This window comes from Chiloscyllium plagiosum, chromosome 34, assembly GCF_004010195.1.
Source record: "Chiloscyllium plagiosum isolate BGI_BamShark_2017 chromosome 34, ASM401019v2, whole genome shotgun sequence".
Lineage (NCBI taxonomy): Eukaryota > Metazoa > Chordata > Chondrichthyes > Orectolobiformes > Hemiscylliidae > Chiloscyllium > Chiloscyllium plagiosum.
The window spans coordinates 31,531,668-31,547,172 of NC_057743.1; the positions used below are offsets into that span (position 1 = coordinate 31,531,668).

Genomic DNA, 15,505 nt, shown 5'->3' on the forward strand with positions numbered 1-15,505 from the left:
TTTCGTCAGTATTCAATCAGGAACAGGACATTGTTGCCGATGTGAATATTGAGTCACAATTAATTAGAATGGACGGCTTTGAGGTATGTAGGGAAGAGGTGTTGGAAATTCTGGAAAGGGTGAAAATAGATAAGTCCCCTGGGCCTGATGGCATTTATCCTAGGATTCTCTGGGAAGCAAGGGAGGAGATTACAGAGCCTTGATTTTTATGTCCTCGTTGTCTACAGGAATAGTGCCAGAAGACTGGAGGATAGCAAATGTGGTTCCCTTGTTCAAGAAGGGGAGTAGGGATAACCCTAGTAACTATAAGCCGATGAGTCTCACTTCTGTTGTGGCCAAAGTCTTAGAGAGAATTGTAAGGTATAGGATTTATGAACATCTGGATAGGAATAATGTGATCAAGGATAGTCGGCATGGTTTTGTGAAGGGCAGGTCGTGCCTCACAAACCTTATTGAATTCTTTGAGAAGGTGACTAAGGAGATAGATGAGGGTAAAGCGGTAGATGTGGTGTACATGGATTTTATTAAGGCGTTTGATAAGGTTCCCCATGATAGGCTACTGCAAAAAATACAGAGGTATGGCATTGAGGGTGAGTTGGAGGTTTGGATTAGGAATTGGCTGGCTGGAAGAAGACAGAGGGTAGTAGTTGATGGTAAAGGTTCATCCTGGAGTGCAGTTACTAGCGGTGTTCCGCGAGGATCTGTTTTGGGACCATTGCTGTTTGTCATTTTTATAAATGACCTGGAGGAGGGGCTAGAAGGTTGGGTGAGCAAGTTTGAGGATGATACGAAAGTCGGTGGAGTTGTTGATAGTGAGGAAGGATGTGTCAGGTTACAGCGGGATGTAGATAAGTTGCAGAGCTGGGCAGCAAAGTGGCAAATGGAGTTCAATCTAGGTAAGTGTGAGGTGATTCACTTTGGTAAGAGTAACAAAAAGATGGGGTACTGGGCTAATTGTCGGATACTTGGTAGTGTGGATGAGCAGAGGGATCTTGGTGTCCATGTACACAGATCTCTGAAAGTTGCCACCCAGGTAAATAGTGCGGTGAAGAAGGCATATGGCGTACTGGCTTTTATTGGTAGAGGAATTGAGTTCCAGAGCCCTGAGGTTATGTTGCAGTTGTATAAGACTCTGGTGCGGCCGCATCTGGAGTGTTATGCGCCATACTATAGGAAGGATGTGGAGGCACTGGAACGGGTGCAGAGGAGGTTTACCAGGATGTTGCCTGGTATGGTAGGAAAATCGTATGAGGAAAGGTGGTAGGTATAGGACAGATGTTAGGGGTAGATTCTTTACTCAGCGAGTCGTGAGTTCATGGAATGCCCTGCCAGTAGCAGTGGTGGACTCTCCCTCTTTATGGGCATTGGATAAGCATATGGAGGATAGTGGGCTAGTGTAGGTTAGGTGGGCTTGGATAGGCGCAACATCGAGGGCCAAAGGGCCTGTACTGCGCTGTATTTTTCTATGTACTATGTTCTAAAGCACATCCTGTGACTCATGCACACTTTGTTTTCCAAAACAATTTTAATATGCTCCTTTTACTTAAACTTATTCCATTCCTTTATCTCCATGTCATGTTAATGCTGTTGACTTGTGCATTTTCCAGTTTGAGATAATTGATTTCTCAGCCTTTGACAGTGATCTGTCTGGCTACGTATTCTGGGAAACCGTGTGACACTTTCCGTTGTTAGAAAAATCTCTCATTGTAAGAGGACTAAATTGATGGAGAATAATAAGATTACAAGAAAATAGTGATTACAAGATAATAGTGATTACAAGATAATAATCTCAATAAAAGATTAAGATAATGTCATAATTCAGGCAGTTTGAAACCATTGTCCAAATAAAGGGTGAGATCATCAACTTGTAACCATTCCAATACATCCATTATGTTTCATTATATACATACTACAGAGTCACAAAAAGAGATTTATTCTGTTTTTAATGCTTTCTTCATCTTGTTGTTGGCAATAGGTGTCATAGTAACCGCCTGCGTATTTCATGCAGTTTATGCATGAATTGATCACACTGAAGAATTAACAACTGTGACCAATTGTTTCAACTGAGTGGGAATCCACCATAGATTAGCACTGTTATCACGTTTTATGCCAGCTAAATTGTCTCTGTCATATGCATCAGAGACTAATCTAATGATTGATTAACAGAATTCTCAAACTGTGGCTCTCATAATTGTTGTACTTTATCCAGCTAAACTTTAGTAAAAACAAATACTTTGAAAGTGTTCTTGAAAGTTTGAAGACAAATGCACAGCAAGACCTTAGGAAGCTACGGGAGCAAGTCAATCAAGATACGTAAGTAGCAAATGAGTAACAATCAGAGTGCTCAAATCCTTCTGTGGGATCATCCCTCCCTATCTCCAAATGTTTTCACCCCAAAACCTTTTTCACTCTCCAGTTCTGGCCTCATACTCATCTTGGTTTCCTTTGCTGCAGCACAATAGCTGTTCCTGTGCCCTAATCTATAACCTCTCTTGCCATTAGTTCTATGGAGCTCTTTAAAATCCACCTCCTTTTGTCCATTCATTTAGTTGTTTGCGAATAATATATCTTTGTGGTGGCATAGTTTTGCAATTGGACAGTGTTCATGTGAAGGGATTGAGGGGTATTTAGCTACATTAAAGATACATTCTACAACATTGTGAGACTGGTTCAGAATCTACATAGTTGCCTTAATGTAACCACTGGCTTATTGAGCAAATGTACTGTGTGGTGGAGCGTGCAGACAAGAAAGCTTCAGGTTGTTTCCTGATTTGCACTGAATTACATGCTCCAGCTTGGACATAGAAATATAGAAAATAGGAACAGACACCTGGAACGTTGACTTCTCAATGTCCTGATGCTGCCTGGCTTGCTGAGTTTTTTCAGCCTCCTGCTAATCACCCCTTCAAGCCAGCTCTGTCATTCAGGGTGATCATGGCTGATCCACTATCTCAATGCCATATTCCCAATTTCTGTCTTTAGCTCTGAAGCCGATAAAATCTAATTATGTATCTATGTTTCTTCTGAGTAAATTCCACAGATTCATTATTCTTTTAAAGAAGAAATGTTTGCTTATCTCAGTTCTAAATGGTCTATCCCATATCCTGATACAGTGTTCCTTGGTTCTAGATTCCCCTACCAGGGAAAACACCCTAGGATTCCCCTACCAGGGAAAACACCAAGACCCTGTAAAACTGCAGTGAGACATCCCTCCTGAATTCAAATCCTCTTGCAATTAAGGCCAATGTACCATTTTTCTTTAATTGCTCGCTGTACCTGCCTGTGTACATTCATTGACAGGTGTACAAGGGCACTCAGATCAATTTCTGCATCCACACTTCTTAATATATTGCCATTTTAATTATAGTCATCCTTTCTACTCTTCGCACCAAAGTGCATAACTATACATTTAGCCACATCGTACTGCATGTGCCATGTGTTTACCCACTCACTCAACTTGTCTAAATTACCTTGAAGCCTCCTTGCATCCTCCTCACTACTCACAATGCTGCCTAGTTTTTTTGTCATCAACAAACTTAGAAATGTTGCATTTGGTTCCCTCATCCAGGTCATTTATATACATATATATATAAAATCTAGTTTTCTCGAAAAGCTGAGGCCCCAGCACTGATCCTTGCAATATCCGACCAGTCACTGCCTAGCACTTGGGAAAAAATCCATTTATTCCCATTCATTGTTTCTGTCTGTCAGCTAATTCTCCGTCCATGCCATTATATTATCCCTAATCCCATGTGTTTTAACTTTGCCAACTAACTTCATATGAGGAACCTTATCAAAACTCTTCTCAAAAATAAAAGACATCATATCGACTAGATTCCCCTATTCTACTAATTACATCCTCAGAACTCTTCAGATTTGTTAAGCATGATGTGCCTTTCATAAACCCATGCTGACTACCCAATCCTGTTGACTTTCCAAATGTTTTGTTATCATGTCTTTTATAATAGACTGTGGAATTTTCCTCACTTAGGCTAACTGGCTTGTAATTCTGTTTTTCTATCCCTCCCTTTTTAAAATAATGCAATTACATTTGCCCCCCTCCAAATGGATAATCATTCAGTTGTTAGAATTGACCTTCATAAATATGTGGGAAAGAAATAACTAAAATGGTCTCCTGATCATTATCCATTATCACTTGCTTTGCAATCATCAGCTGATGTTCAACTTGGGCTGGAACATAATTCCTTCCATTCATTGTTTTGCCTGATAAAAGATAGCACTTTTGGGTCAGGCATGAATGATAGGTGAGGTACTACCAGGCAGGTCTCACAACAAGAAGGCATTACACCTATTATTACCTTTTTTCTGAGCTATGGCCAAATTATCAAGTATGTAAGGTTGCAATAGGCCATTCAACTCATTAATCACCTCATTAAACTCTCCAATGTATTCCATCCAACACAATCCATTCCTTAAGTAAGCAATCGAGTAAAAGTGTTCCACTGAATATTCCTGCCATGTACAAAATTAATTTGCCATATTCTAAAATTGTAAAATCATCCAAGTTTTGTGAACTTAGATGCAATTTAAAACCAAGCTATTTGCCTTATATCTTTAGTTGCTTCCGTTATTTTCAAGACATTATGTCTTTACATCATAAAAGGAAGTACAATGTGCACAAATTAGAACAGTTGATGTGTATTTGTAATCCCACATTATAACATCTCCTTTTTTTCAGATGGATTTTTGGAGTTGCAGTTGTAAATGCGTTTTATTCACCTAATCAAAACCAGATAAGTACGTCATAATTATACATATTGCCAAAAGATTGGTTGGTCTGTGGAAATAAATGTTTAAGGTTCCAGCCATTGTTAAGTCGTTTAATGTAGTGACTAGTAGAGTCCCGTAGACAAAGGTCTCAAGTTCACTATTTGTTATGATCGTTACTTAGCTCATCTCAGGTCAGGTCAGTAGTATGGCACCACAGTTGGTTTCCATTCTCCAAATTCTGTGAAGGGATAAATGCACTATGACCTTGCACTTAGTCAGTATCCCACAACCTCTGTTGGAAGAGTGACATTGAACTAAAGCTGCATGGCACACATTTGTAGGGCACTGAACAGGTTTCTCAGCCTTCAATGTGGGTGGACTTGAAGTGCATGCACAACAGGATCATGAAGAACCTAAACCCGAAACAGGCATTAGATTTTTGGGTACGTGCAAGTCAAGGGACTAAAATCACTTTGAAGTACCCTGTGCAATACCAGAATCAATAAAGTAAGAATTTAAAATATGTTTATAATTGGCATGTCATCCACTGCATGACGAGAACTGCTGATCCCTTCTTCCATCCCTCCTGCCAGCTAATCATTGCCAAGTCCAGATAACGCCACCCATCCCAAACAGATCATCTCCCTCCCAACCTGATCACCACCCATCCTAATCTGATCATCTCCCCTCCCAGCCTGATCACCACCCATCCTAATCTGATCATCTCCCCTCCCAAACTGATCACCACCCATCATAACCAGACCATCTCCCTCCCAACCAAATCACCACCCGTTCTAACCTGATCATCTCCCTCCCAACCAGATCACTCACCTCCCAACCAGATCACCTCCCCTCCCAGCTTGATCACTCCCCTCCTGACCTGATCACCATCCATTCTAACCAGATCATCTCCCATCCTAACCAGATCACCTCCCCTCCTGGCCTAGTCATCTCCCCTCCTCTCCCCTCCTGACCAAATCACTCCCCTCCCAACGTGATCACCACCCCTCCAAAAATGATCACCACCCATCCAAATCAGATCACCTTCCCTCCCATCAGATCACCACTCCTCTCAGCCTGATCTCTACACCTCCTGACCTGATTTCTACACCTCCCAAATTGATCACGACCCCTCCCCAGCTGATCATCTCCCCTTCATTCTGATTCACAAATTTCCACTCACGGTGCCATCTTTAACCACTGAGCTGATGGCTGTGTCTGACTTTGCAGCAATTTAACTTCTCATTCTGTTTTATTGGCAAGTTGACATTTGATCACCCATTAGATGTTGGTAGTTAATGAAAATTAGACTCTAACATATAAAACCAGATGCTCAATAGCCAACCGCTCATCCATACATGGATATCAGTCCACATTATTTTCTAGACTTGTATGACATAGGTAAGGTCTCAGCGAACTATTTCTCATGCCTTGGTGCATATGTACGTCTTTGATTACCTTTCACATAGTGTTGACCAGGTTTGAGTTCAGTCCAGATTAATTTGGATTTTATCAAATTGAATTTGCATGAAGCTATGTCCCTGCGTGTATAGAGGCGGAATGGAGTGGGGCCTGAAATAATAATCTTATATTGTAGTAATCAGGATGCTACAGTGCATTTTTATTTTGCCCTTTTCAAATATTTCTCTTTTGCAAATTACCAGTGAATCTGTTTGCGCCACCACTTCAGCTGGTGTATTCCAGATCATAATAACACGCTGGGCAAACTCAAGTCTCACCATCTCCCCTCTGACTCATTTTACCTTTAACCTGTTTCTCCCTGTTTATCAAAATTACTCCAGAAACAAGGATCAAACTGAATTGGATTTCTTTTTCTGTCAGTTATTTTTCCTTCCTATTTCAGATGATTCTTGTATCTCTGTTGTACTTTACTTAAGTGTTGCTCAGGAATGTAGATTCCAAGTTTTGGGAAGTTGAATAGGTTGTTTCTTTCTTGCAGTTTTTCCAGCTGGGATTTTGCAGCCCCCCATCTTCAGTCCACACCAACTTCAAGTACTAAACTTTGGAGGAATTGGCACAGTGATTGGTCATGAAATAATACATGGATTTGATGACAATGGTAGGCATGAATAGACTGGTCACCTGACTGTGATACAGGTTCAAAGACAGCACTGACTAGCCATTCAGTACTTTGCTTCATTACATCCCTTACCTTGACATTACAAGGTCAAGAAGGATCATTAACTGTGGCTGACAGAAGATTTTCAGGATCATTTAAGATTAAAAGAAAAAGTTTATAAAATTGTGGTAGTAAATCTGAGAATTGGGAGAATTTTTACAAACAGCAAAGGAGAACCAATCAATAGATAAGGAAAAGGAGAATCGAATATAAATGCATTCTACCCAAAAAAAACCATAAAACAACCTTAAAAGCTTCATTAGAAATATAAAAAGAAAACATTTGGCTAAGACTCTGTCCACCCAGGCAGAGCCAGGAGGATTTATAATGAGCAAAAGAGAAATGGCAGAGAGGCCACATGATTACTTTGTACTTCTTTTCACTGATGAAGATACAAGAAACGTCCCTGGACCAGAGGTCCAAGTGACCAGGGAGAATGAGGACTTGAAGGAAATTGTTATAAGAAAGAAGCTTGTACTGGAGAATTTGCTGGGGGCTGAAAGTTGATAAGCTCCTGGCACCTGATATTTTATATCCCAGAATGTTGAAGGAGCTGGTTTTAGACATAGTCAATGCATTGGTGATCACCTTCCAAAATTCTAGATTCTGGAATGATTCCAGGAGATTGGAAGCTGACAAATGTCACCACACTTTAAGAAGGAGCAAGAGAGAAAACAAGGAACTCAAGACTTGTTGGCCTTCGATCAATAGGAGGGAAAATGCTGGAATTTATTATGAAGGATAGTATAAATAGACACTTGGATAATATGATGCTGTAATTGGACAGTGCGTGTATTTGCACATGGGAAATCATGTCCACTGAAATGGTTGGGAGTTTTTTGAGGAGGCTACAAACAAAATTTATAAGGGAGTTTTGATGGGCATAGTATTTAATTTTAGGATTTTAAGAAGGTCAATGATAAGGTAGAAGAGTTAGGTTTGAAAAAGTAAAGTGTGTGGGATAGTAGCTGGCATGGATTAATGATTAGCCAACAGAGAGAAAACAGAGAGTAGGAATGAATGGCAGCCTGTGATTAGTGGCATACCATGGAGTATCAGTACTTAGGCTCCAGCTTTTACAATAAATACTAATGATTTGGATAGCTGGAAGTGTAATACTTCCAAATTTGCAGATGATACAAAGCTACATAGGAATGTACAGTGTGGGTAAGACGTAAAGCCATTTCAAGACAATTTGGACAGGCTTAGTGAATGGGCAAGAATTTGGCAGGTGTAATATAATGTGGAAAAATGTGAAGTATGTACTTTGGTACAGGAAACAAATGTACAGAATATTTCTTAAATGGTATGAAATCAGAAAATGTAAATATGCAAAGAGACCTAGGTGTCAGGTACAAAAGCTATTAGGAAGGTGAATGGAATGTGAGCCTTCAATGCAAGAAGATTTGAGTAAGGGAGTGTGAAGTCTTGCTTAAATTGTATAGAAGTTTGGTTAGTCTGCATCTGGAGTACTGTGTGCAGATTTGGTCTCTTTATTTCAGGAAAGATATTGTTTCTATAGAGGGAATGCATTGAAGAATCAGCCTTGATCCTGTGATGATGTGACTGCCATATGAAGGAACAATAAGCAAATTGGGCCTCTTTCTACAGAGCTTTGAGGAATGAGAGCTGAAATCATTGAAACTTACAAAATACATAAAGGAATAGGCAGGGTAGATGCTGGGATGGAATCGGATTTGCTCTGATTTAAACGGGTGAATTTTGTGAATTTACAATTCCCAGCGAGCTGCTTGCCTTACCTGCCATCCTACAAAAATGGCTAATATCCTACAATTTCCTCAAATTGCAGCTGGAGGACAAGAGTTCTCACTGGAAACCCCGCCCCATCTACCCATTTGACAAGAAGAATAGAGTAAAATATCTCATTTGCAATGCCTCCCAGTCTATTTTGAAATCACTGAAATATCCTTCAGGCCCTGATTTTCTACCAGATATTTCATTGGCAAAACATGGGGTAGTTCGTCCCTCTGTAACACAGCCTCATTTGTTAATTGCATTTGTTTTTCTGCGTAAATGAAATGACACATTGTTTCCTTTATGTTAATATCAGTTAGATTTTATTGTTCTACCTAGGGGTATTGCAGTAACCTGCCTGCGAGACTGATATCTGCAGACATGGGATTATCTGCAAATTCACATTGCCCATTATGGTTAATAATAGAGGCTTAATTTTAATTTGGTTTTCATTCACAAAGACTTTCTTCATCACATTTTATAATCTCTAGGCAGAAAGTATGATAAAGATGGCAACTTATATGACTGGTGGAGCAATTTCTCAGCCATGCATTTCAGTGACCAATCCAGCTGCCTGGTTAATCAATATGGAAACTATAAGTGGGATGTAGCTGGTGGGCAGAATGTGAGTATTTTCTTTCTCTTTATTCTTTTTCACATGAGAACAAGAAACAATAAATGTGGTGGAATTTCTGCTCATTTGAGAGATGAGGCAATGTTCCAAGTCAGTCAGCATTATTTGGACATCTCTAAACTGATCAAATCACTAACTTAACTCATTGCTGTCTGAAGAATCTTGCTGTATATACATGGCCATGATGTGGAGGTGCCGGTGTTTGACTGGGGTGGACAAAGTCAGAGTGGAAGAGTGTGGTGCTGGAAAAGCTCAGCCAGTCGGGCAGCATCCGAGAGTAGGAGAATCAACATTTCAAGCATAAGTTGGTGAAGGGCTTATGCTCAAAATGTCGATTCTCCTGCTCCTTGTATGCTGTTTGACCAGCTGTGCTTTTCCAGCAACACATTTTCAGCTCTGATCTCCAGCATCTGCAGTCCTCACTTTCTCCTGGACAAAGTCAGAATCACAGGGAACCCGATTATAGTCCAACAGGTTTATTTGACGTCACTTTACCCGACAAAGGAAAGATAAATCTGTCAGATTATAACCTGGTGTCATGTGATTTCTGACCTTGTTATCCCCAGTCCAACACTGGCACCTCCACATCAGTGCTGTTCTTGCCTTTCAGAGACAAAAATGAATGTAGAATTTTTGTTTATCCCCAGCTGCCAGTAACTGTATGTCTTTCCATGTGTGGTGTGCAATGCTTCATTTCATTCTAGAATTTCTTTTGATACAGGTGAGCGGGATGAATACTTTGGGTGAAAATATCGCAGACAATGGAGGTGTCAGACAAGCATACAAGGTACAGCACTGACATTTACCTGTTCTACTTTAGACTCACCCCAGTGTTATTCCGCCAAAGGTTCGACTGCATTGGGTTAATCCCCACCTGTAGAAATAATGCACAGAAAGATCACAGTTTGCATTCCCATTATTTCCCTTTAGTGCCATTTCCTGATGACATTACCTGATCATAGAGTCACAGTGAGTCTGTTTAGTATATTGTTAAATCCTGTACTGGATTCATTTTGCTTCACCAAGCATTATTTATTGTTGCTGCATTAGATAAATTGTAGTACGACACAATTGGAGGCCATTCAGCCCAACATGTCCATGATGCCTCTGTGAAAGGACTTTCTGATCATTTCCGCTGCTCACTTCTCATAGCTCTGAAAGTATTTCCCCTTCAGATATTTATCCAGTTTCCTTTTGAAAGTGACGATGAATTTTCTCCCACTACTCCACTGCTCTACTAACTATAAAGAACACCAGTTCTTCACTGAGGTATTTCACCTCCACCAGGGTAGGTAGGTGACAGCTCGCTATACACATATAGGATAGGGTTAAAAACAATTAGTCAGTGTGTCCTAAATGCCATCAAGTTGTGTGAAGAATAAATAGGAATAGTGTCCTAGTTGATTGTGATGCCAACCCCACCCAATCCCTCTGAGATAGCCTTTCACAATTTACCAACTACACACATATTTGACATTGTACCACATGGATGCTAGCACTGTGCAGATACATGCCAGAATAAAATCAACAGCTTCAGATGACAGGCGACAAGGAAACACAGAAAATTTATAAAAGAAATTTCAAAGTATTTCAGCTGTTTGCTATAACAACCATGTGATTGCAGAGGAGCATCATTGCCACTGAGGACAACTTGACAGGACACCATATGCAGAATCGGATTTCTGAATTTCTTCCCATATCCCCATTACCTGTTGATCCAGTTTGGTTTATTGCCTTTACCATATATTTTCCAGGCCTATTTAAAATGGGTGAAGAACGAAGGTGAAGAAATGAAACTGCCTGGCTTGGATCTGACACACAAACAGATTTTCTTTCTTAACTTTGCTCAGGTAAAATCAACACAGCCCTTCAGTGCGGTGTCCAGAATGAGGCATGATGACACAAGAAAGGGAGATCCCTTTAGTGTGTGACGTGGAAAAATGAGGGGACATTAAGAAAGGACTCTTACTTTGGCCACCACTGCACTTTTAATGTTGTAGAATAGGGAATAATGAGCTGATATTAGATTTCAAGTGCAATAATATTCAATCTTATTAAGTAGATCTCCAACATCTCAGCCAGATATGGGCTTCTCTTATCCAAACTGATTAACTCTAGAAACCCAAAAGAATGGCTGTACCAAATCCTTTCTTCAATCAGCGAAAATTTTGGGGTAGATCAGTCTGGTATTTAAGAAGCTATTTTCCCCATTTCGCTTGTTGTCGTGGCAACTTCACTGATTGACAGTGAGGTGGGAGGTATACACCCACGATGTGAAATCTGGGCAGCCAGGAGTTGCGACTCTGGACTCAGTGTCAGTGAGCAACCCCCAACACTCCCCCAGTATCAGCACCAACTTCGAGCATTATTCTGAATCCAAATAATATCTCATCACCCTCCAACACTTCAATAACTTGTCAGTATAGCATATTCACCTCAATCCATGATTGACATAAAACTATAATGAGGTTTGAAAGATGTTTATTAATCCACTCAATTGTATATCGATGTGTACAAACTGCTACCTCATTCCAATCCCTGCTTAACAATAATTTACATTCTCCAGATGTGGTGTGGGTCATACAGGCCTGAGAGTGCCATGCTACACATTACTTATGATGTTCACAGCCCACTGAAGTTCAGGTATGTAACTCCTGTTATTACAATACAGTTTTGCCAGATATTGACAGTGAGTCATAGAATTTAACCAATATCTTTTCTTGTCTATCTTTCACTTCAAAGCAATTTTTCAAAATGTTCAGCAAAAGTATATACCAGTGAAAAGGAAGGACTATAAGAAAAGGGATAACCTGCCATAGGGTCTAAAGGAAATAAGGGAGGCTATCAAATTAAAAGAGTAGGCATACAAAATGGCAAAGACCAGTGGGAAACTAGAATTGGGAAAGTTTTAATGGTCAACAGAAAGCCACAAAAAAAACTATAAAGAAAAGTAAAATAGACGATGAAAGTAAACTAGCTCAAAATATAAAGACCGATAGCAAAAGTTTCTGTGAATGTAAAAAATGAAAAGAGTGGTTAAGATAAACATGGATCCTTTACAGGGGGATTTAGTAATGGGATGTGAGGAAATGGCCAAAGCATTGAACATGTATTTTGTGTCGGTCTTCGTAGTGCAGGACACGAATAACATGCCAGTAATTGACAAAGATCGGTGAGGACCTGGAAACAATCATTATCACAAAAAAGATAGTGTTCCACAAGCTAATGGAGTTAAGGGTAGACAAGTCTCCCAGTCCTGATGGAATGCATCCCAGGGTACTAAAAGAGATGGCAGAGGAAATAGCAAATGCATTTGTGGTAATTTTCCAAAATTCACTGTACTCTGGAGCAGTCCCAGTAGATTGGAAAACAGCAAATGTGATGCCACTGTTTAAAAATGAAAGTAGACAAAAGGTAGGGAATTATAGGCCAGTTAGCTTTACTTCTGTAGTGAGGAAAATGCTTGAATTTACTATCAAGGAATAAATAGCAAGATATCTAGATAGAAATTGTCCCATTGGGCAGAATGGGTTCGTGAAAGGCAGGTCATGTTTAACTAATCTACTGGAATTCTATGAAGACATTACAAGCACGGCAGACAACGGGGACCCAGAAGATGTGGTGTATCTAGATTTCCAAAAGACATTTGACAAAGTGCCACACAAAGGGCTGCTGCATAAGATTAAGATGAATGGTGTTACAAGTAATGTATTAGCATGGATAGAGGATTGGTTAACTAACGGGAAGCAAAGAGTGGGAATAAATGGGCGCTTTTCTGGTTGGCAATCAGTGACTAGTGGCGTGCGTCAGGGATCAGTGTTAGGACCACATTTATTCGCAATTTACATAGATGATTTGGAATTGGGAACCATATGTAGTGTGTCAAAGTTTGTGGATGACACTGAGATGAGTGGGAAAAGGTCTGGCAGATGGAATACAATATTAGTAAATGTGAAGTCATCCATTTTGGTAGGTATAACAGTAAAAAGGACTATTATTTGAATGGTAAAAAAATTACAGGATGCTGCTTTGCAGAGGAACCCTGGGCGTCTATGTGCATGAATCCACTAGATTGGTCTGCAGGTGCAACAGATAATTAAAAAGGAAATTGAATTTTGTGCTTCATTGCTAAAAGGATTGAGTTTAAAAGCAGGAAGGCTATGCTGCAACCGTATCGAGTGATGATAGGGCCACACCTGGGGTACTGTGTGCAATTTTGGTCTCCTTACTTGAGAAAGGATGTACTAGCACTGGAGGGAGTTGAGAAGATTGGCATATGAGGAGAGACTGAGTCGGCTGGGATTATATTCATTGGTATTTAGAAGAATGGGGGGATCTTCTGGAAATATGTAAAATTTATGAAGGGAATAGATAAGAGAGAGGGAGAGATGGTGTTTCCAAAGCAGGACAAGACTAGGACAAGAGGGCATAGCCTCAAAATTAGGGGGAGCAGATTTAGGACTGAATTGAGAAGGAACGTCTTCACCCAAGTAGTTGAGGCTTCCTCAGTAAATGTTTTTAAAGCAAAGTTCGATAGTTTTTTGAACAATAAGGGAATTAAGGGTTATGGTGAGAGGGTGGGTAAGTGGAGCTGAGGTCACAAAAAGGTCAGCCATGATCTTATTGAATGGTGGAGCAAGCTCGAAGGGCCAGATGGCCTACTCCTGTTCCTGGTTCTTCTGTTCAATCATGAAAAAGAAAACATTGTTTAAGTGCATCACTTTACTGTAGCATTGAATATGTCTTAATACAATTATTATCTGACTGGAGGAAGAATAGTATCTGTGTTCTTTTTTCCACCTTTCAATCTCATACCTTTGAGTTTTGTCGTCTTAATCCTGGACCTGATTTAACTCGTACTAATAAATACCGTAGAGCTGTGCTGTCATTACAACGTGATGACTGCTGATGGTTCAATCTAAGAGTCACCACACTTATTCATTTTTGTGGGATGTGGGCAACGCTGACTGGCCAACATTGATAGCCCATCCCTAGTTGCCCTTGAGATGGTGGTTAGAGTTGCCTTCTTGAATTGTTGCAGACCACCTGCTGTGGGTTGACCCACAATGCAATTAGAGGGGATTCTAGAATATTGACCCAGTGGCAGGGAAGGAACGGTGATATATGTTGAGTGGCTTTGAGGAGAATGTGTAGGTGGTGGTGTCCCATCCCCTTGTCGTTCTAGAAAGAAGTGATCGTAGGTTTGGATTTCTGCAGTGCATCTTGTGGATGGTACACTGCTGTTACTAAACGTCAGTGATGGAAGGAGTGGACACTTTTGGATGTAGTGCCAATCAACTGGGCTGCTTTTTTCTGGATGGTGTCAAGCTTCTTGAGTGTTGTTGAGGCTTCTCATTCAGGCAAGAGGGGAGTATTCCGTCGCACTCCTGACTTATGCCTTTTAGATGATGGGCAGAATTTGAGGAGTCAGGAGGTAAGTTACTTGCCATAGTATTCCTTGCCTCTGACCTGCTCATGTAGCCACTGTGTTTGTATGTCAAGTCCAATTTAGTTTCTGGTCAATGGTAACCCCCAGGATGTTGATAGTGGAGGATTTGGTAATGGTACCACCATTGAATGTCAAGGGTCAGTGATTAGATTGTTTCTTATTGAAAATGAGTCAAAAAGTGTGGCACTGGAAAAAACCCAGCAGGCCAGTGCTTGGCATTTGTGTGGCGTGAATGTCACTTGCAACTTGTCAGTCTAAGCCAGGATATTGTGCAGATCTTGTTGCATTTGAACATGGACTGCTTCAGTGTCTAAGCAGTCACAAATAGAGCTGAACATTGTAAAATCACCCAGGAGAAAGTGAGGACTGCAGATGTTGGAGACCAGAGTTGAAAAGTGTGGTGCTGGAAAAGCGCAGCAGGCCAAGCAGCATCCGAGGAGCAGGAGAATCGATGTTTCGGGCATAAGCCCTTCTTCAGGAATGAGGCTGGTGTGTCAAGCCTCAATGGCCTCCAAGGCCTCAATGGATCCTTCCATATCCGTCGCAAATTCACCTGCACCTCCACACACATCATTTACTGTATCCGCTGCACCCGATGTGGTGTCCTCTACATTGGGGAGACAGGCCGCCTACTTGCAGAATGTTTCAGGGAACACCTCTGGGACACTCACACCAACCAACCCAACCTGGCCCGTGGCTGAACACTTTAACTCCCCCTCCCACTCCACCAAGGATATGCAGATCCTTGGCCTCCTCCATCGCTAGACCCTGGCCACACGACGCCTGGAGGAAGAGC

At 40.8% G+C, this 15,505-nt stretch overlaps 1 protein-coding gene across 2 annotated transcripts in view; it reads left to right on the forward strand.

Annotated features, from left to right (window-relative positions):
• Positions 1-15,505, forward strand: part of mmel1 (membrane metallo-endopeptidase-like 1) — a 61,455-nt gene that overhangs the window by 42,232 nt on the left and 3,718 nt on the right. Inside the window, exons 16-22 of one of the 2 annotated variants that reach the window (XM_043676072.1) lie at positions 2,210-2,313; positions 4,700-4,758; positions 6,692-6,811; positions 9,118-9,251; positions 9,982-10,047; positions 11,015-11,110; positions 11,827-11,903. In XM_043676072.1, the coding sequence (XP_043532007.1) occupies positions 2,210-2,313; positions 4,700-4,758; positions 6,692-6,811; positions 9,118-9,251; positions 9,982-10,047; positions 11,015-11,110; positions 11,827-11,903 (656 nt within the window). The remainder of the gene's footprint in view (positions 1-2,209; positions 2,314-4,699; positions 4,759-6,691; positions 6,812-9,117; positions 9,252-9,981; positions 10,048-11,014; positions 11,111-11,826; positions 11,904-15,505) is intronic. The other variant, XM_043676073.1, reaches the window with a different exon arrangement.